We start from the raw sequence: 15,858 nt of genomic DNA on the forward strand, positions 1-15,858 counted from the left end.
TCCACAGGAAAGACCTACTCTATGTGATGACTGATCTTAGGATGCACACGGCTATGCACCTTTAAATGTTAGAGAAGCCTGGTAGGATGTGATCTGTAGTAAAACACATGACTCACTATTCTTACAGTGTTTAAAAGACATGTTATTTGTGCCTCAGTATGAGCATGAGTAAATGAAAGTTAAATTTATTTATTTATACATACATATATACATACATATCCCGCCCATCTAGATCGAAGTCTACTCTGGGCGGCTAACAATAATAGATAAAAGTAAAAACAATATAAAATAGAGACAACAGTAATAATATAATTCAAGATGGCAAAAGTAATCAGGTGATGACAAGAGGGAAAGGCTGCTTAAGGAGCCAGGTCTTAGGTTTGCTCTTAAAACACCCAACGAGGGAGCCAGACAGATCTCAGTAAATATTTTACTGAGACAGTTTGATTTCAATTGGAAAGTTAACTGTATGGTTTAAAGCTCTGGGTGACACCCTTTGTTTTGACAGTTGCTTTTAAATGAGTGTACCATAATGTTAGTTGCTAGTTTTTCTTGTAAATGCATTCAGTTTTTAAAAATGTATTTTGGTAATTCTAAACAATGTTTTTCATGTGTGTTATAGAACAGATGCAGAAGTTCAGAGGGGAACAAATTTCCTGCATCCATTAGTTGAGTTTGATATGTGTGTCTGTCTGTCCCCCCCCCCCCCCGTGTGTGTGTGTGTGTGTGTGTGTGTGTGTGTGTGTGTGTGTGTGTGTGTGTGTGTGTGTGTGTGTAAGTATTTAAATGTGAATCTAGGGCATTTTACTTAAGGCCATTGATTTCAGGTATAATTAAGATGCCAACCTAAAGGTCATTTTAGGGGAAAGAAGGAAGCTACAGCAACTAATCTATAATCCTTTGGGAACCTAATGCTACTTGTTTCAAAAGGGAGCTCTAATAAATCATCATTAATCTCTGGTCATGTTAATATTAAATATCAATCTCCTTGTAAAAAAAGTGTAAAAATAAATGTATTTGAGGACTTAGATGAATTTCTCATATGTTAAATATTTCTACATAATTTCTAAAGACTTTAGTGTATTCGTGTAACATCCTTGGATAGCTGTAAGTATTTTTCTACAAACTCTATGAAGAACTTGCAAATAAAAAAAACCCTAAGCTATAGGATGTTGTTGAAGTGTAGCATTGATAGTACAGTAATTATGGTCAGAGTGTTGGCAGAAGCACTAGCAAACAGGGCCTGAAATTCTGTTTGCACAGCTAAGACAGTCGTCATCAGTCATGGTGAATTTTCTGTAATGAAACACTTTTTTATTTCCTTCTCGAAAGTCCTGAGGCTCCCATGGAAGTCCTCTGGTCCAGGGGCAGCTTTTGGGGAGCTGCGGGATAGGGTAGAGTCTATAAGAGTTTGATATTCTAATTGGGGCTCTGAAATCCATTTCACCAGAGGTCTCCAACCTTGGGCCTCCAGATGTTCTTGGACTTCAATTCCCAGAAATCCTGGCCAGCGGAGGTGTAGTGAAGGCTTCTGGGAGTTGTAGTCCAAGAACATCTGGAGGCCCAAGGTTGGGGACCACTACATTACACTATCTACAGGCTGTGAGCTCTTATTTTTTTTAAAAAAAAGCTGTGTAGTTTATTAGTACTGTGAGCAGACATCAATAGAGATGGGCACAAACCTTCCCCTGCTTCCCTGGCCAATGTCGCACTCACCAGCCAGAGTGTGCTCCTCTCCTTATGTGAATTTTCTGTGGGGTCGCAGGTCTCCTTATGTGTTGCAGCCCTTGTTAAATAATTTCTTCCTTGACCTTTTGGAGCCAGATATTAAAATTATCGTGTCTGTGCATGTATGAGAAACAGGCTCTTTGGGGGAGGAAGAAGCCTCTACTTTCTGAGACTGGATGACTTTACCCCATTAAAAAAATTCCTTTTAATTAAAACATGGGGGGGCATGGGTTACTTGGTTATTAAAAAAGGGGCTCTCGACTTGAAAAAGGTTGGGAACCACTGCTTCAACCCATGCAAGTATACAACAAAGTTGGGACTCACTGACAGTGTTGCTTTAAGAGCATAAAGTTTCTCTGAGGTGTTTCAGCGCTTAGCAACTAACATGCCGCCCTTCCCCGAAAAAGGCCAAAGACCAACCGTCAGCCTAAAACAGGATGTGGTCACTTGCAGAAATCTCATCAGGAAATGTACATTTCAGCTTTCTGTAAACCACGGGAATAACTACCTATTTGTATAGCTTCAGCCCTTTGTCACATGATCCCAGTCCATCAATAGCATTTTGCTTGTATTGGTACTCTGCTGAAAATTCCAAAATATTTGGGGAATTTAAAGACATTACTGAGTTTTTAATTCTTAAGTGCTGTCTTCATTAAAGGAATAGTACTCTCCCTGCCCTTAACAATAAGTAGATGGCATAATAAACTTTAGATCTTAGCTGTGGATCCTACCACCTGGTGGTCAGACACAGCTTGCAAGAGGTTTGTTTTTCTGCTATTCTTTCTTGACCAGCAGGTGGATACAAGGATTTCTCATCCTCTCTCCTGTACTGCTGTAAGGCTTTTTCCCCCCTAAAGCCCTCGCTAGTCTCAAGGCAGGCTTCCAAAAATCTTATTGGTCCATGGGAGCACTTTTAGGGTGGTGTCTTTCATGGGGAAGAGTGGGCTGACCCTCTCCAAGGCTGTTACCTCACAATGTTTTTCTGCTGCAATGAGAGAGGACAATTTATTGACATGAATGTGGGCTTTTAAGAATCCTGATTCATGTGTTTTGAGGTGGGAGAAAGAGAATGGGGAACAAACTTCCAGCAGCTCTGAGTTAAGCAGTTGCGTTGGGTGCAACACAGTAAAAGTGGAGTAGCCCTTCCTATTTTGGGGAGAGGCCCTTACCCACTGTAGTTATTTGGCTCCTGATGTAAAATTGCCGAGAAACCATCTAGAATTATTTCTTCCTTTGGGTGAGAACTGATTCATGGCCATTTTTTTCAGCTGTCTGATTATCATTTGGTTAGCAGTTTTCAATCTTTTTTGTGAAGGTATTCTTGGATGTACAGATTTTTGGATGCAAGCAGGTATTTGATAACACGCAGAGGCCTTGTGTGTGAGTGTGTGTTGGAAGCACTCCAATGAGTGGGGATGTGTGTTGTTTTATTATCCTATTATCCTATTACAAATTTTAAATGAGAACATTCTCCAGAGAGTTGCTGTTCTAGTTGATCCTCTAAATGCTGAGCATGGTTTTGTAATTGAGCCATGTGAGAGCGTGTGAATGGTATGCCACCCATTTATTGCATGCTGCTTTGTCAGCTTTAAACAACTAATTCTTGTCATCTCAGCTTTGGGGTGCTGGTGATCTGAACTGCTTCCTTTTGATGAGGACAATACTAATAGTGACTTTCTTTGATAAATAACAACAGAGTTATGTCACACCTTTCAAAACAAGCCCTTAAAACATGGGTGGCCTTAAAAACATATGATAAATATATGATAAAGTTTGCATTATAGATTTTGCAGTTCATTCTGGGAAAATCAGTAATTGCTTAAACTGCTATAGTGGTGACTGCTGTGTGAAAATATACAGATCTAGACAAGCAGGATTTATATCCCAACTAATTTTGGCAGTAATTTTCTGCTTAAAAAGAGATAATTTTTAGTTTTTGTTAACTGTCAGTTCATTGCCTTTGCATATTAATGTTACAGTGTGGCTTTTTAGTGAATAGAGTTGTGAAAAAGAATGTAATAAAATTGCAGTATTGACACTGTGCTTTTAATTAATACAGTGGTGCCCCTCATAGTGACGATAATCTGTTCCAGAAAAATCGTCGCTATGTGGATTCGTCACTATACGGAACAAAAAAGCCCATAGGAATGTATTAAAACATGTTTAATGCGTTCCTATGGGCTAAAAACTCACCGTTATGCGAAAATCCCCCATACGGCCGCCATTTTCGCTGCCTGGTAAGCGAGGAATGGGCGTGAAAACACAGCGGGCGGCCATTTTGGAACTGCTGATCAGCTGTTCTAAAAACATTGCTGTGCGAAAATCGGTAAGCGAATCTCAGTTGGGAGGGCATTCCATACTCTGGGGGCAGCTGCTGAAAAGGCGCTTTGTCTACAAGCCATGCCTCTTACCTCCTTGAGGGACGGCCCCCTGGCTAGACCTTAACTGCCGAGTAGGTTCATATGGAAGGAGGCAGAGTCACATATTACTTGAGTCATTTGTGAGAGTTATTTAAGAACTACAGTACCTGACTGCTCTGTGTATTTGGTGGAGTTAAAAGACAATTTGTGCTTTGCTGTTGGGAGTTGCTGTTGTGACATGGAGGTGTGAATGAGTTTACATACCAACTGTTGCTGTAGAGGTTGTGCTGTTTTGGAGCCTTAAAAAAACAAGATATTGATTTGTGGATGTTTACATGGTTAAGATAGGTGCCTTCTGATTCAGAGTGTGGGGGATTCTAGTTCTGAATCCCGTAGAGGGGGAGAAAAGCTTAAAAATGATTATATTCTGACCTTTTGAAGAATTATACTCACAGCTGATACTCATCTGCCTTGGTTTTGAAACTCTTGATCTTGTGGTTCTTATCAATTTGCAACCTTCAGATAAGGAATGATCAAGATTCCTTTAATGTAGTAACTTTGGATATTCAATGTGTGATGTTCTCATATCTTTCCAGGGGCACTTTCTGTTATAATAAATTCTGTAGCAAAATATGCATTTATTCATTGAATGATTAGGCAACAAACACTTACGTATTGTGCAGGTAAGGAATGGATGCTAGCTTTAATATTCAAAGGCCCTTCATTTTCTGTTTTCAAGTGTCAGAGTTCAATCCAAAGCAAAGTTACTTCAAGTGCAGTTGAAGAAATCTGCCTCATATCAAGCCTGTTCAAGGCACTGATTACAATGGCATCAATTGATTCTCCTAGTTAAATGATTTCAATTTATTCTGCTGCTTAAATGTAGTAAAAATGTCCTATGATGTTACAAGGCACATTTAAAACACAAATTTTGATGTCACATGGGTTATGGCTGTCTGGGCAAAAATAACTTACTATATAGGCACATCTCTGTTGTCTCCCTAGCTCCAGTGCATTACATCAAGAAATGACATACCTGTCTACCACCTCATATGGATTTAGTTATAATGGTTCACAGAAACAGAGCTAGTGTTAAAAAATCTGATTGGCAATGGTTTGGAAGCATATGTTCCATTCTGTAACAATTTTGAACAATTAATCCATAGGATCACAATCTTGTGGTGGGGGGGAGGGAGCATGAAGAATTGGCAAGGGGGCATAAAAGTATGGAGTTATCAAATAATTGTTTTATCCTCTTAAACAATTTTCTGTAATAGATGTATTTATGAAAATTTAAGATTTGTCAAAAAATGTGCTTATTTTTAGTTTAATTTTTTAAATTAAGTTGTGTTTATTTTTAATGTTAAACCAGGAAAGGATTTTGTGCTAAAAGGGGGTTGGGTAGAGGAGAGATTAGAAGGCAGGTGGGTTTCTTAAAAATTAGGAAAGGGCTGTGATGCTAAAACATATTGGAACTACTGAATTAATTGTGAAGATTGAGCCCTCTGTATATTCCAGCTTATAAATTATTATGTTTGTGTGCTCCATGCCAAGTACTGTATTCAGTGCCCATTTATCTATGTTGCACTTTAAAAAATGTTTTAAGTAATAATGCAATTTCTTTTGTTACAGCCAACAACACCACCAAGCCAAGGAAGACCAGATTCACCAGTTTATGCTAATTTGCAAGAACTGAAAATATCTCAGTCTGCACTCCCACCTTTACCTACAAGTCCTCCAGTCCAGATTAATGGGGAATGGGAGACGCATAAAGATGCAACAGGACGCTGTTACTATTACAACAAAGGAACACAAGAAAGAACCTGGAAACCTCCACGTTGGACCAGGGATCCGAGCATAAGTAAAGGAGACTCACCAAACCAAGTAGATCAAGAGGCAAGTTTAACTGATGCCCAATAGGGAATGGGTTATATTTGAATGAGTTGTGCATATGCGTAAGCAAAGGACGAAAGTTTGGTTTCAGATAGTTTTAATTTTCTTACCTTGATTGTTGAACTGTTTTATTAAGCTTTTTATTTTGGTTCCATAGCAATGCCAGAGCCAAGGAAAATGAATCACCCCTTGTGTAACTGTCTTCTGAGACTGGCCTTTAATCTCTTTGTAAGACAAAATATTTCCCACCATAACTCCCAGTGGTGATGCATGTAATAACTATATAGTAAGGTAAAGGTTCCCCTTGACAAATTGTCCAGTCGTGTCTGAATCTAGGGGGCGGTGCTCATCCCCATTTCCAAGCCATAGAGCCAGCGTTTGTCTGAAAACAGTTTCCATGGTCACGTGGCCAGCATGACTAGACACGAATGCCGTTACCTTATCACCAAGATGGTACCTGTTTATCTACTCGGATTTTTATATGCTTTCGAACTGCTAGGTTGGCAGGAGCTGGGACAAGCGACGGGAGCTCACTCCGTCGCGTGGATTCAAACTGCAGATCTTATGACCTTGCAGCCCTGGGGCTTTGCGGTTTAACCCGCAGAGCCACCACGTCCCTTCTATATAGTAGTAATAGGGTAAAACTAGCAGACTAATGTTATATATGTTAATTATTTCATGCTGTTATATACTGCTGACTTAGTGCAAAGCATTACTCTTAAGAGGTTTACAGCATCACATGTAATGTCATCTTGCTGTACAGTTATCCTGTTTTATTTTTATAATGATAATCTTAGAACTGTAGAGTTGGAAGGCACTCTAGAGATCATCCAGTCCAGCCCCTGTGAACGAGGCATAGTGGAGGATCGAACTCCAAACCTCTCTCTCCACAGCCAGAGACCTAAACCGCTGAGTTGTCTGTCTAGCAGTCTCTCAACATAGCTGGCATGATTTTAGGCTATATTTTTTATGTCTAATTCAGTGACAACAAGCATATTGGAAAGCTTTAGGCTGTTGATAATTCCAGGATTATTAAACTATGAGGAGATGGCTGTATAAAATTTGTGACATGCTTGCATTGGTTGTTACTTTGATTTTTTTGGATTGCGTTGGTGCCCTGATGCTCAAAATATTAGATGTTTAATGGCCTCTTGGATTGGGTCTAGTCTTTGCCGTAGCCTTGAAGAAAGATAATCTTTCTTCCCTTGGTCCTTATGAATGGTACATAGTTTCCCCAAATGAGAAAAGTATCCTATTCTCATGTGCCTTTGTTTCTTTACTTAAGGGGAAAATAGCATGGTGGTTAATTTCTTTATATCTGATGTAGTCTTGGAATTGGGTGGGCCTTTGTAGCTCCGTGGAATGAGTTCTTAGCGGGCTAGGACTGTGCTGTTTTCACTGTAATTCTATGACAACCTTTATGGTGGTGGATTGCCCTCCTACACCGAAGATCCCTATGAATGGGCAGTGCAAAGAGTCTCCTTCCCTTCCAGGGAAGAAAAAGAACAATGGGTTGATGGTTTTGTGTGCAGCACTGCCACAGTTTGTCACATTATGCTGTCTGCTACATTATCAGCTCTAAATTTCTGGAGAGAAATAGTGTGTGGATGAGGGAAAGAAACGAGAGGTGTACCTATTCAGAGCCACCACTGAGGAGTAAGTCTAAGTGATAGCCGTGGGATATGGTTCCCAAAGTTGTAGGATTTAACTTACTCAAATATTATCGTGAGTTTAGTTTTTCAGATTGTTATTCCATGTGAACTGCCTTGAACATTCATGCCAGCTATTTCGTATTTCCTCACTCAAAAATAGTTTTTCTTTCACTTTCTTTATCAATATTTCAATTATTTTTTGTCCTCTACCTTGTAAGATTCTCTGATACATTAGAGCTATACTTTGTCCTTAGTTCCAAGTCTCACATTTGCTTTAGTTTTCCCTTCATACCTGGGACTACAAGCAATCTATAGCATTGAGATATGCACCTCCTCTTTTGGGTAACTTATAATACCCTTGCTGATTTCTGTTTCCTTCCCTATCACAACAGCATCTCAAAGGATCATTGGGGGTTTCTTTGAATTACAAGTTTGAAATTTTTGTAATGCTGGTGTAATGTATAAATCAAACGTTTAAGGACAGGGTCACAAGTAGCTGTTTTTATCTGAGAAAAATAAGCAGATAGGCAAAAATAAAATATGGAAACTAAAGTTCTAGAAGGCTGGCCAGGGAAAAATGTTAAACTTTTGGATGGTGAGTGGGACTGGACTTAGCAGAGATGAATTTGTAGGTTTCTTATATCCCCATCCATTAATTTTGTTTTGTAATTGCCCAGTTCCACCCATACTGTGTTTGTCATTGGAATTAAGTATGTATACAGCACTTCAGGTGACAAACATTAAGTTCTGTCATTGACATCAGCAGACTGGATGTTGCTCTCTAAATGAAAGCTAAGTGAAAATTACTCTTTTGCAGGTCTGGCACATACAGAAGGCATAGGAATCTAGTCTAGTCTGTCTGCTTCAAAAACTTTCTGTTCAGCAACCAGATCTTCTTCCTGAAAATGCATTGCTGTTTCTACTTCTTATTTCCTATGAAATATGAATCCATTCTACTTTAAAAGTTTTAAATTCTAGATAAGTTCTGATTTCCTCCAGACTTCGAAACTCATCTAATCTCTCCATACTTCTCTGTGTTTGACCATTTGTAGACTCTTTCATCACAAGAAAACTCCCACAGTTCTTGTAACAGCCAGTCAGATAGTCAGTATGGTTCATCTCCCCAAGGGTGGTCAGAAGAGATGGATGAACATGGCCAAACGCTATATACCAGTGACTATACTAATGAAAAGGTACACACTTTTCTTCATCACATATCTTCAAAGCTGGCAAAAACTTGGTGGGGGAAAAATTAGATAGGTGCAATTTTATGCTGGTAGTGATAAAAAGATGGGAATTAGGGTCAGTGTCCTCCAATTCTGTTTTTAATATTCATTTCTTGTGGCTATTCTGTAGTACAGGTAGCAAATTGTGTTGCTTTAAATATGTATCGTAAGCTCAATATCTTATTCAGCAGGCTGCTGTAACTCCATCGTTTTTCTCATTTATGGACCGTTTTCCATCTGTACTACAAGATTGATTATTCTAAAACTAGTGTTTGAGGAAGAGACATAGTTTTCTCTGGCTAGAATCAAGAGGCCATCATCCAGTTATTGTGGTTATCTCTGTAAAATTAATTTGACAAGCGTAATTTTGAAAACTTGAGAGATTAACGTAGACTGGGACTGAATAGAGATGAGATATTTGAGGAATACGAATATTGGCGCCACAGGTGGCCGCACGGTTTGGACTGACCCCCCCCCAGAACCAGCCAATCCACTTACCACTCGCAGTGTTGTACACAGGGATGTCGTTTTTCATGCTGCTCCCATCACAGAAGTAGCCTGGCCAATACTTCCCTGCCTCTCTGCGCTGCTGACCATTGCTGGGACACTCATCATCCCACCCTCCTCATCAGAATGGTCAGCAGCTCAGGGAGGCAGGGAAGCGCCAGCTGGGCTACTTCCGTAACCGGCATGGCATGAAAGTTGATGGCTGCATGTGCCATTCCGCAAGCGAATAAGTGGATCATCTGGTTTGGAGGGTGTCTGTAACCAGCCGCTCCACTTTGGCGATATCCGTAATTGTCTCCCCGGGGGATGAATATTAATATCCCAACTCTAGTACTGAATTGGCTTTAAAAATAACCGGAGAGATAGAAGCCTACCTCTGGAATAACCTCTTTGTGCTCTGAAGCCTGTGCTCTAAGTGAACCTTCTGTGGATGTGGAGTTTAGTCCCATGTAACAATATGGCACTGTAATGTAGCTGTGGGAGCTCTTTGGAAGGATGGTGGCCAGCCAGCCTTGACTTTCTTTTCATCCTTTTCTTGCTAGCAATGGGCACAGAAGCGAGGGGGGGGGGGGAAGAGAAGAGAAACTGGTCAACTGTGTGCACCTTGCCAATCAGACTCAACAAATAAAGTTCTGGCTTTTTGTTCTCTGCTCCAATAGAGGAACAGAACATACATGGTGGAGATAAGCTTCACTTCATCTTCATCCTGAATTCTTCTATAGATTTATTTGATTACTATGTGTCAATAGAAATTCCATGTGTCCGTCTTGAACTTTGCAATAATCTCAAAAATTAAGTAAATGGGGATGGGTAGACAATGTGTGTAGGAACTGAATGGTCACAGCAGTGTCCATGGCTTTTAGCTGATATGTAGGGATTGCCTAAGAGATTGAAATGTAGTAGTATGTGCAGCAGAAGCTTTGGGAACCTCTTGCAAAGGAGTCTAGTACATCCTGCTAGGAGAGCAGCAACCATGATGATCTTTTGGGTTGCTTCAATCTGGATCAGATTTGCAAAGCAGATTGTCTGTTCTTGTTTTCTTTTGTAATTGCAGAATGCAGTCTTTGGTGGGTAGGTACTACATAACCTTCTGGAATGTTATTACTTGCCTAGTCATAGTCATAGTGTTCTTGGGCTGCCCCAAGGATACTGAAATCGGCCACCGCCTAAGGAAGCCAATTTGGATTACTTTTGGTTTCTGAACGTAGGATACTGGACTGATATTCTATAAAATACAGATTTTTTCACCTTTCCCCATTTTCTTCTGTAGTAAGGTCTTCATCAGAAAGTGAGTCATCCTTCCATCATCAGCAAGGAGGAAACTGGCATTGAGTTTCTAGTTTAATATGTTTACAGTTGCATTACTTCTGAATCAACACACTTTGGAGCATACTTGTGGGAAAGCTTTAGTGACATGCGTTGTTCTATTAAACATGCATATTAATACAATGTACTCCATTATATTATTATTCCCCTTTTCCCCAAAGAGCTTTATTGAAGTACTTGCTCTCCTAATACATACCATTGGCATCATGCTGGTCTCTTTTTCATTGTACGTGAACTGCACACCCCATTAGAAATATAGACGGGGAAGATATTTTTTGCCATTTTAGGGTGTGCTGTTACTTGGGATTCTTTCAAATAATACTGGGCTAGGTGGAATTTGGTATGATTCAAATAATGTGCAAAGTGGAAGTTAGTAGGATTTCATGGTCAAAATACTGTTGCTTAATGTAATGTTTATGTCTGTTCTTTGCTGGTAAAGAAACAAACAAACAAACAAAAACACCTTGCAACAAGTCTCAAGGATGAACATACTTGCACCAGAGTGTGTTCAACACCCCCTAGGTTTGTGTCAAGGATGTTTATTTACTGGTGAGGAAACTTATGACTTTGATTTTGTTATGCAATAGGATGTCTGCCCCTAAGTCCTTTTTCATCCTGTTAGACAATCATCTCTATTCAAGATCACTCAATATGTGTTGTTATATCTTTCATTGTGAGGTATGAGGTTCTTTCACTTTGCTTTTCAGACTTCAAATGCACTGATGAGGGATAAGGATTCTAATACAAATAAAATTGAGAAAGGTTGAAGTTATTTTCTCCCTGTTAAACTAGATTCAGACTTGAAACACGAGACTTTTAAATGCATGATAATTACATTATAAGTAAATAAAAATGTGATCCTTAGGATCTCCATGTCTCAGGAAGAAGTCCTTAATGAAGACAAGCGTTTCTAATGTAAATTGATTTTTTTCCATTTAGAAATTATCAGAACTTAAATCTGATCAGTTGTGATGTTTGAAATGCAAACTAGTTGTGGAAAGCTTACTTTAAAACTTAATAGTTCTGGGTACGTTATGAAAACTCTTTTTCAATTTTGCAATTTTTTCATATGCTTTATGGAATAATGAAGAGATTCTTGCTTTGTGTTTTATGGGCTGAAAGAATTCTTTGAGTATATAACATCTGATCACATATATTAAAAAAAACCTCAAGAAGCAGTGCTGTGCTTAATTCTGTCTCTTGCTTTGGTGATGGATGCCTTTTAGTTTAATATTTTTAACTGTATGTTTTATAATATTTTGTAAGCCGCCTATAGCAGTGGCATACGCACTAAATGGATGGGGTATAAATTTAAATAAATAAATAAATAAATAAAATAAAAAAATGTGTCAACAGAGCAATAGTCTGGTTCAGAGCTTCTCTCCAATGAATTTATTTTCTAATATTCTTCTTAATGTTGAAATCTCCGTTTTTAATCTGTTTTTTCTATTGTTCCTTATATGAGATGTTATTAAATCATTGGCTAATAATATGTATTTAGCTCTTTTAAAGAGGAAGATACAGAACCAAAGCTGCTTTCAATTTATTTATGAATAAGTTGATATTCGTGTTTTTTACATTAAATATTTCCTTAATTCCTGCTCTTATAGTGGATAAGACATATAGATGAACAAGGTCGGTCATACTACTACAACGCTGATGGGTCTCGATCAGAATGGACACTCCCAAAAGTGAGTGAATAAAGTAAAACACAACATCGTTTCTAACTCGTCTTCAAAAAATGGATCTTGCTTGAAATTTGAACAGAATTACATTTGATTATTGTACATTTATTTCTGATGCTTTTAAAGTCTTGGTGAAGGAAGCCCATAAATAGTTTCACCAATTCTTTAAGGCCGGAGGTTTAATTTATTGAAAAGTAAATACAGTGGTGCCTCGCATTGCGACATTAATTCGTTCCGCAAAAATTGCTGCAGAATGAAAACGTCGCAATGCGATATTAAAAAGCCCATAGAAACGCATTGAACGCCCTTCAATGCGTTCCTATGGGCTTAAAACTCACAGTTCAGTGAAGATCCTCCATAGCGCGGCCATTTTCGCTGCCTCTTAAGCGAGGAATCCGTCCCTAAATACAGCGGGTGGCCATTTTGTTTACCCGGCGCCATTTTGAAACTGCCAGTCAGCTGTTTTAAAATCGTCGCTTTGCGATGCTCGGTTCCCGAAGCAGGGAACCAAGCATCACAAAGGGAAATTCCCCCATAGGAAAGCGATTGCAAAAAATGTGTCACAAAGCGATTTCATCGCTAAACGGAGCGATCGCTATGCGAGGCACCACTGTATAATTTAGTGAAAAGTAAATTTGCATGTTAGTGTACCATTTGTTTAGCTTGTGTTTTCCTAGAGCATGAATGTTTAATTTTGTGAATCACCACAAATGTGAGGATAAGCTCTTAAAGTATAAAGACACTCACCTGAAAATGAAGAGTAGGTAAGTGTGACGCTTAATAGGGCTCATGCTTCCCACAAGTAAAGATGCAACTATTCTTGCAGTCCTGTGATGAATTGTTGTGTCTTGTGGACAGTCACTTTAAACAGTCACTTTGAAACTTCAGAGTTCATTCAAGTTGAATGCTGTGAAGCACATTTTAACTTTGGAAAAGTAGTTGGTAAGCTAATAGTGGACCACCATTTTGATGCATAATGAAGCTGTTCTTGATAGCAAAAAAGCAGAATTTCCCCAATAACAGCAAGCCTCTTGAAACTTCAGGGACATCCAAAGTCATTTTGTGGCACAGAACGTTATTGTTTGAAATAGAAAATTAACAATCTTATGTTCCTTATTGTACTGGGATGCTGCTATCTTATTTAATCCTGCCCCACATAGGATATATTTTTAGATATTGCAGCACCTTTATTTCTAACAGGGTTTCATTGACAGAGGGGAACAAACATGTACTGGACCATTATAGCATAATTATTTCTTTCTAATGATTTCTACCATACTATAAGTATTTCTATGTAAAATTGGTGTTACACAGCCCACCAGGCTGCTGCATATTGTCATTTCTTTCATTTCAGGGCTGCAGTGGAATATTTGACCCGGGTTTGCAATCTGCATAAAAAAAACAAACAAAAAAACCAAATTGTTGACCTGGTTCTGACATAACAACAAATAATGGTTTGTTACAAGCATGAGTTATTACCAGGCCTTAAACACATATGTTTCATTGTACTCTCCATAATTTCTGTAGGAGAAAAAAAAATGAGACTCTTCTGATCACAATGTATAAAAAAGAACTTTTCTTCATTTTGTCTCAAACTAAGGAACAAACAACATTTTCAGTGAACCGTTGAACGCCACATTTAGATAAACAGCATGATGCAAACCATATATTGAGTTATGTACTAGGACTGAAGCGATAGTATAGCGGTATGGAAGCTAGGGTGCTAGAAAGACTCCACTTCAAAACAGGAGAGGAGTTTTGAACACATGAACAGTAATCCCAAAGGTTTGTGTAAGTAGGAGAGGATCCAAGCTCCTCCCCTTCAGAAAAGTTGGAAGTAATAGCATGCTCAGTGATTGCAAATATATAGTTTCTGGGGGAGGAGAATACGAGGAAACTTAGGAGGAAAAGCAGTAGATTGTCCTGAAACAACTGTATTGATATGGTTGGTTGGGCTGAAACTCTGAAGAGGAACAGTCCCGCATTATTATATTTTTCCCTTCTGTAAAGTTGGCAGGTGTGCCAGTGGTACCATCACTGCACAAGGGTGAAACATCATTATTCTTGGGGAAACCCAGGATTCCAGAAGTACAAGCAAGTTGGGGGGAGGAGAGATGTTAGTGGGAGAGAGTGTTGATGGCTTTGTGTTACATTTTACTTTGTTTGCAGCAACCCCGCAATTATCTTTCGGAGGTTTGGCCAAGGTTGAGAGGGTGGTTGAAAACAACACTGCAAGTGTAATCCATTGTATTCTATCTTCATATTTTAGGTTCAGATTAGAGCAATGCACAGTAATTCTGAAACATGCCACTGTCATATCCTGGTCATCCTTGAGGCTCCCTGAGAAGAATAGCTTGAAATTCTGTAGTGTAATATTGTTGGTTAGAGGTAGGGCTGTCAAAGGAAAAATCCTCCTACTTCCCAGACTGCAGCAAAGAGCAGGCAATTTATATTGCCCTCTTGGCCAAAGCCAGCTCTCAATTGCATGCAAAATATTTGCACTTCTAAATGTTTAAATACATAAAAAGAGTTTGCACATGTGGGAAGAACGAACAGTTGTAGTCTCTTCTTAGCTCTGTTTTTTTTTTGGAGGTTCCAGCTGTGCCTTCTTATCTCTTCTCCTTGTATGCTAAAGTCGAGGGAGAGGAGGAAGAGAAAATTTTCAGTCACGTTTTTCTGCAATTCATGCTTATAACAACAAACCTATTGTTTGTTAAATCTGGACTTGATTGTGGTAATATTTACTGTTTGCTCAGGGAAAGGAGAAAGTGGCACATAATCCTCTGGCACTTCAAATTTAGGCTTTGGATTCTTAAACAGCTACTTTTCAGTAAAATAGCAATGTTATGTTAAGACAGTAACCCCACAAACCTGCCGCACTACATGTAGCAAGCAGGCAAAAGATACAGTCTTAGAATGTACTCCTCAGAAATGTGCTTATAGAGGTATTGGTGTGTGTCTGTACTCTTTGAGGTAATGCATAAAGACTCACTCTCAAATGTTGCTAGAACTAGCTTCAGGATGTGTGTTATTTCCCAGTATATTTATACATCCATGATATCAATAAAGACAAGGGTGTTTAAAAAAACACTTCAGGATCTAAAGGAGTGTTTTGAGGAATACTGTGTCACAGTTTTTCCAGTCATGAGAAAAGGTATGCAGGAGACATTTGAAAATATTTGGTATCTTGAGTCCAGGGTCGAAATCCCAACATAGGAAGTTAATATTTATTCAGTCCTGTAAATGTGAAACAGTTGAATGTTGTTTTTAGGAGATAAGCTTCTTGGGTTATTTGAGATATGAATTGAGGATAAAATACATTCCAGTTTTGATATGTCTGCATGGTTTTAATAGTAGCTACAGCATTACGCTAACATTCTGGACATACCTGTAATTATAATTAGTCGTAAGTAATTTTATTAAATATCTGATTTTGAGGAAAGAGTAAAGCACAGTCATTATTCCATAGTGGCATAAACAC

At 38.8% G+C, this 15,858-nt stretch overlaps 1 protein-coding gene across 30 annotated transcripts in view; it reads left to right on the forward strand.

The window, feature by feature from the left end:
- ARHGAP12 (Rho GTPase activating protein 12) overlaps positions 1–15,858 on the forward strand; it is a 65,582-nt gene that overhangs the window by 20,457 nt on the left and 29,267 nt on the right. For 12 of the 30 annotated variants that reach the window (XM_073002960.2, XM_073002970.2, XM_073002971.2 and 9 more), the window contains 3 exons: positions 5,721–5,984; positions 8,686–8,826; positions 12,303–12,383. In XM_073002960.2, the coding sequence (XP_072859061.2) occupies positions 5,721–5,984; positions 8,686–8,826; positions 12,303–12,383 (486 nt within the window). The remainder of the gene's footprint in view (positions 1–5,720; positions 5,985–8,685; positions 8,827–12,302; positions 12,384–15,858) is intronic. The other 18 variants (XM_073002973.2, XM_073002974.2, XM_073002975.2 and 15 more) reach the window with 2 other exon arrangements.

Source organism: Pogona vitticeps, chromosome 6 (assembly GCF_051106095.1).
Source record: "Pogona vitticeps strain Pit_001003342236 chromosome 6, PviZW2.1, whole genome shotgun sequence".
In the NCBI taxonomy this organism is placed as follows: Eukaryota; Metazoa; Chordata; class Lepidosauria; order Squamata; family Agamidae; genus Pogona; species Pogona vitticeps.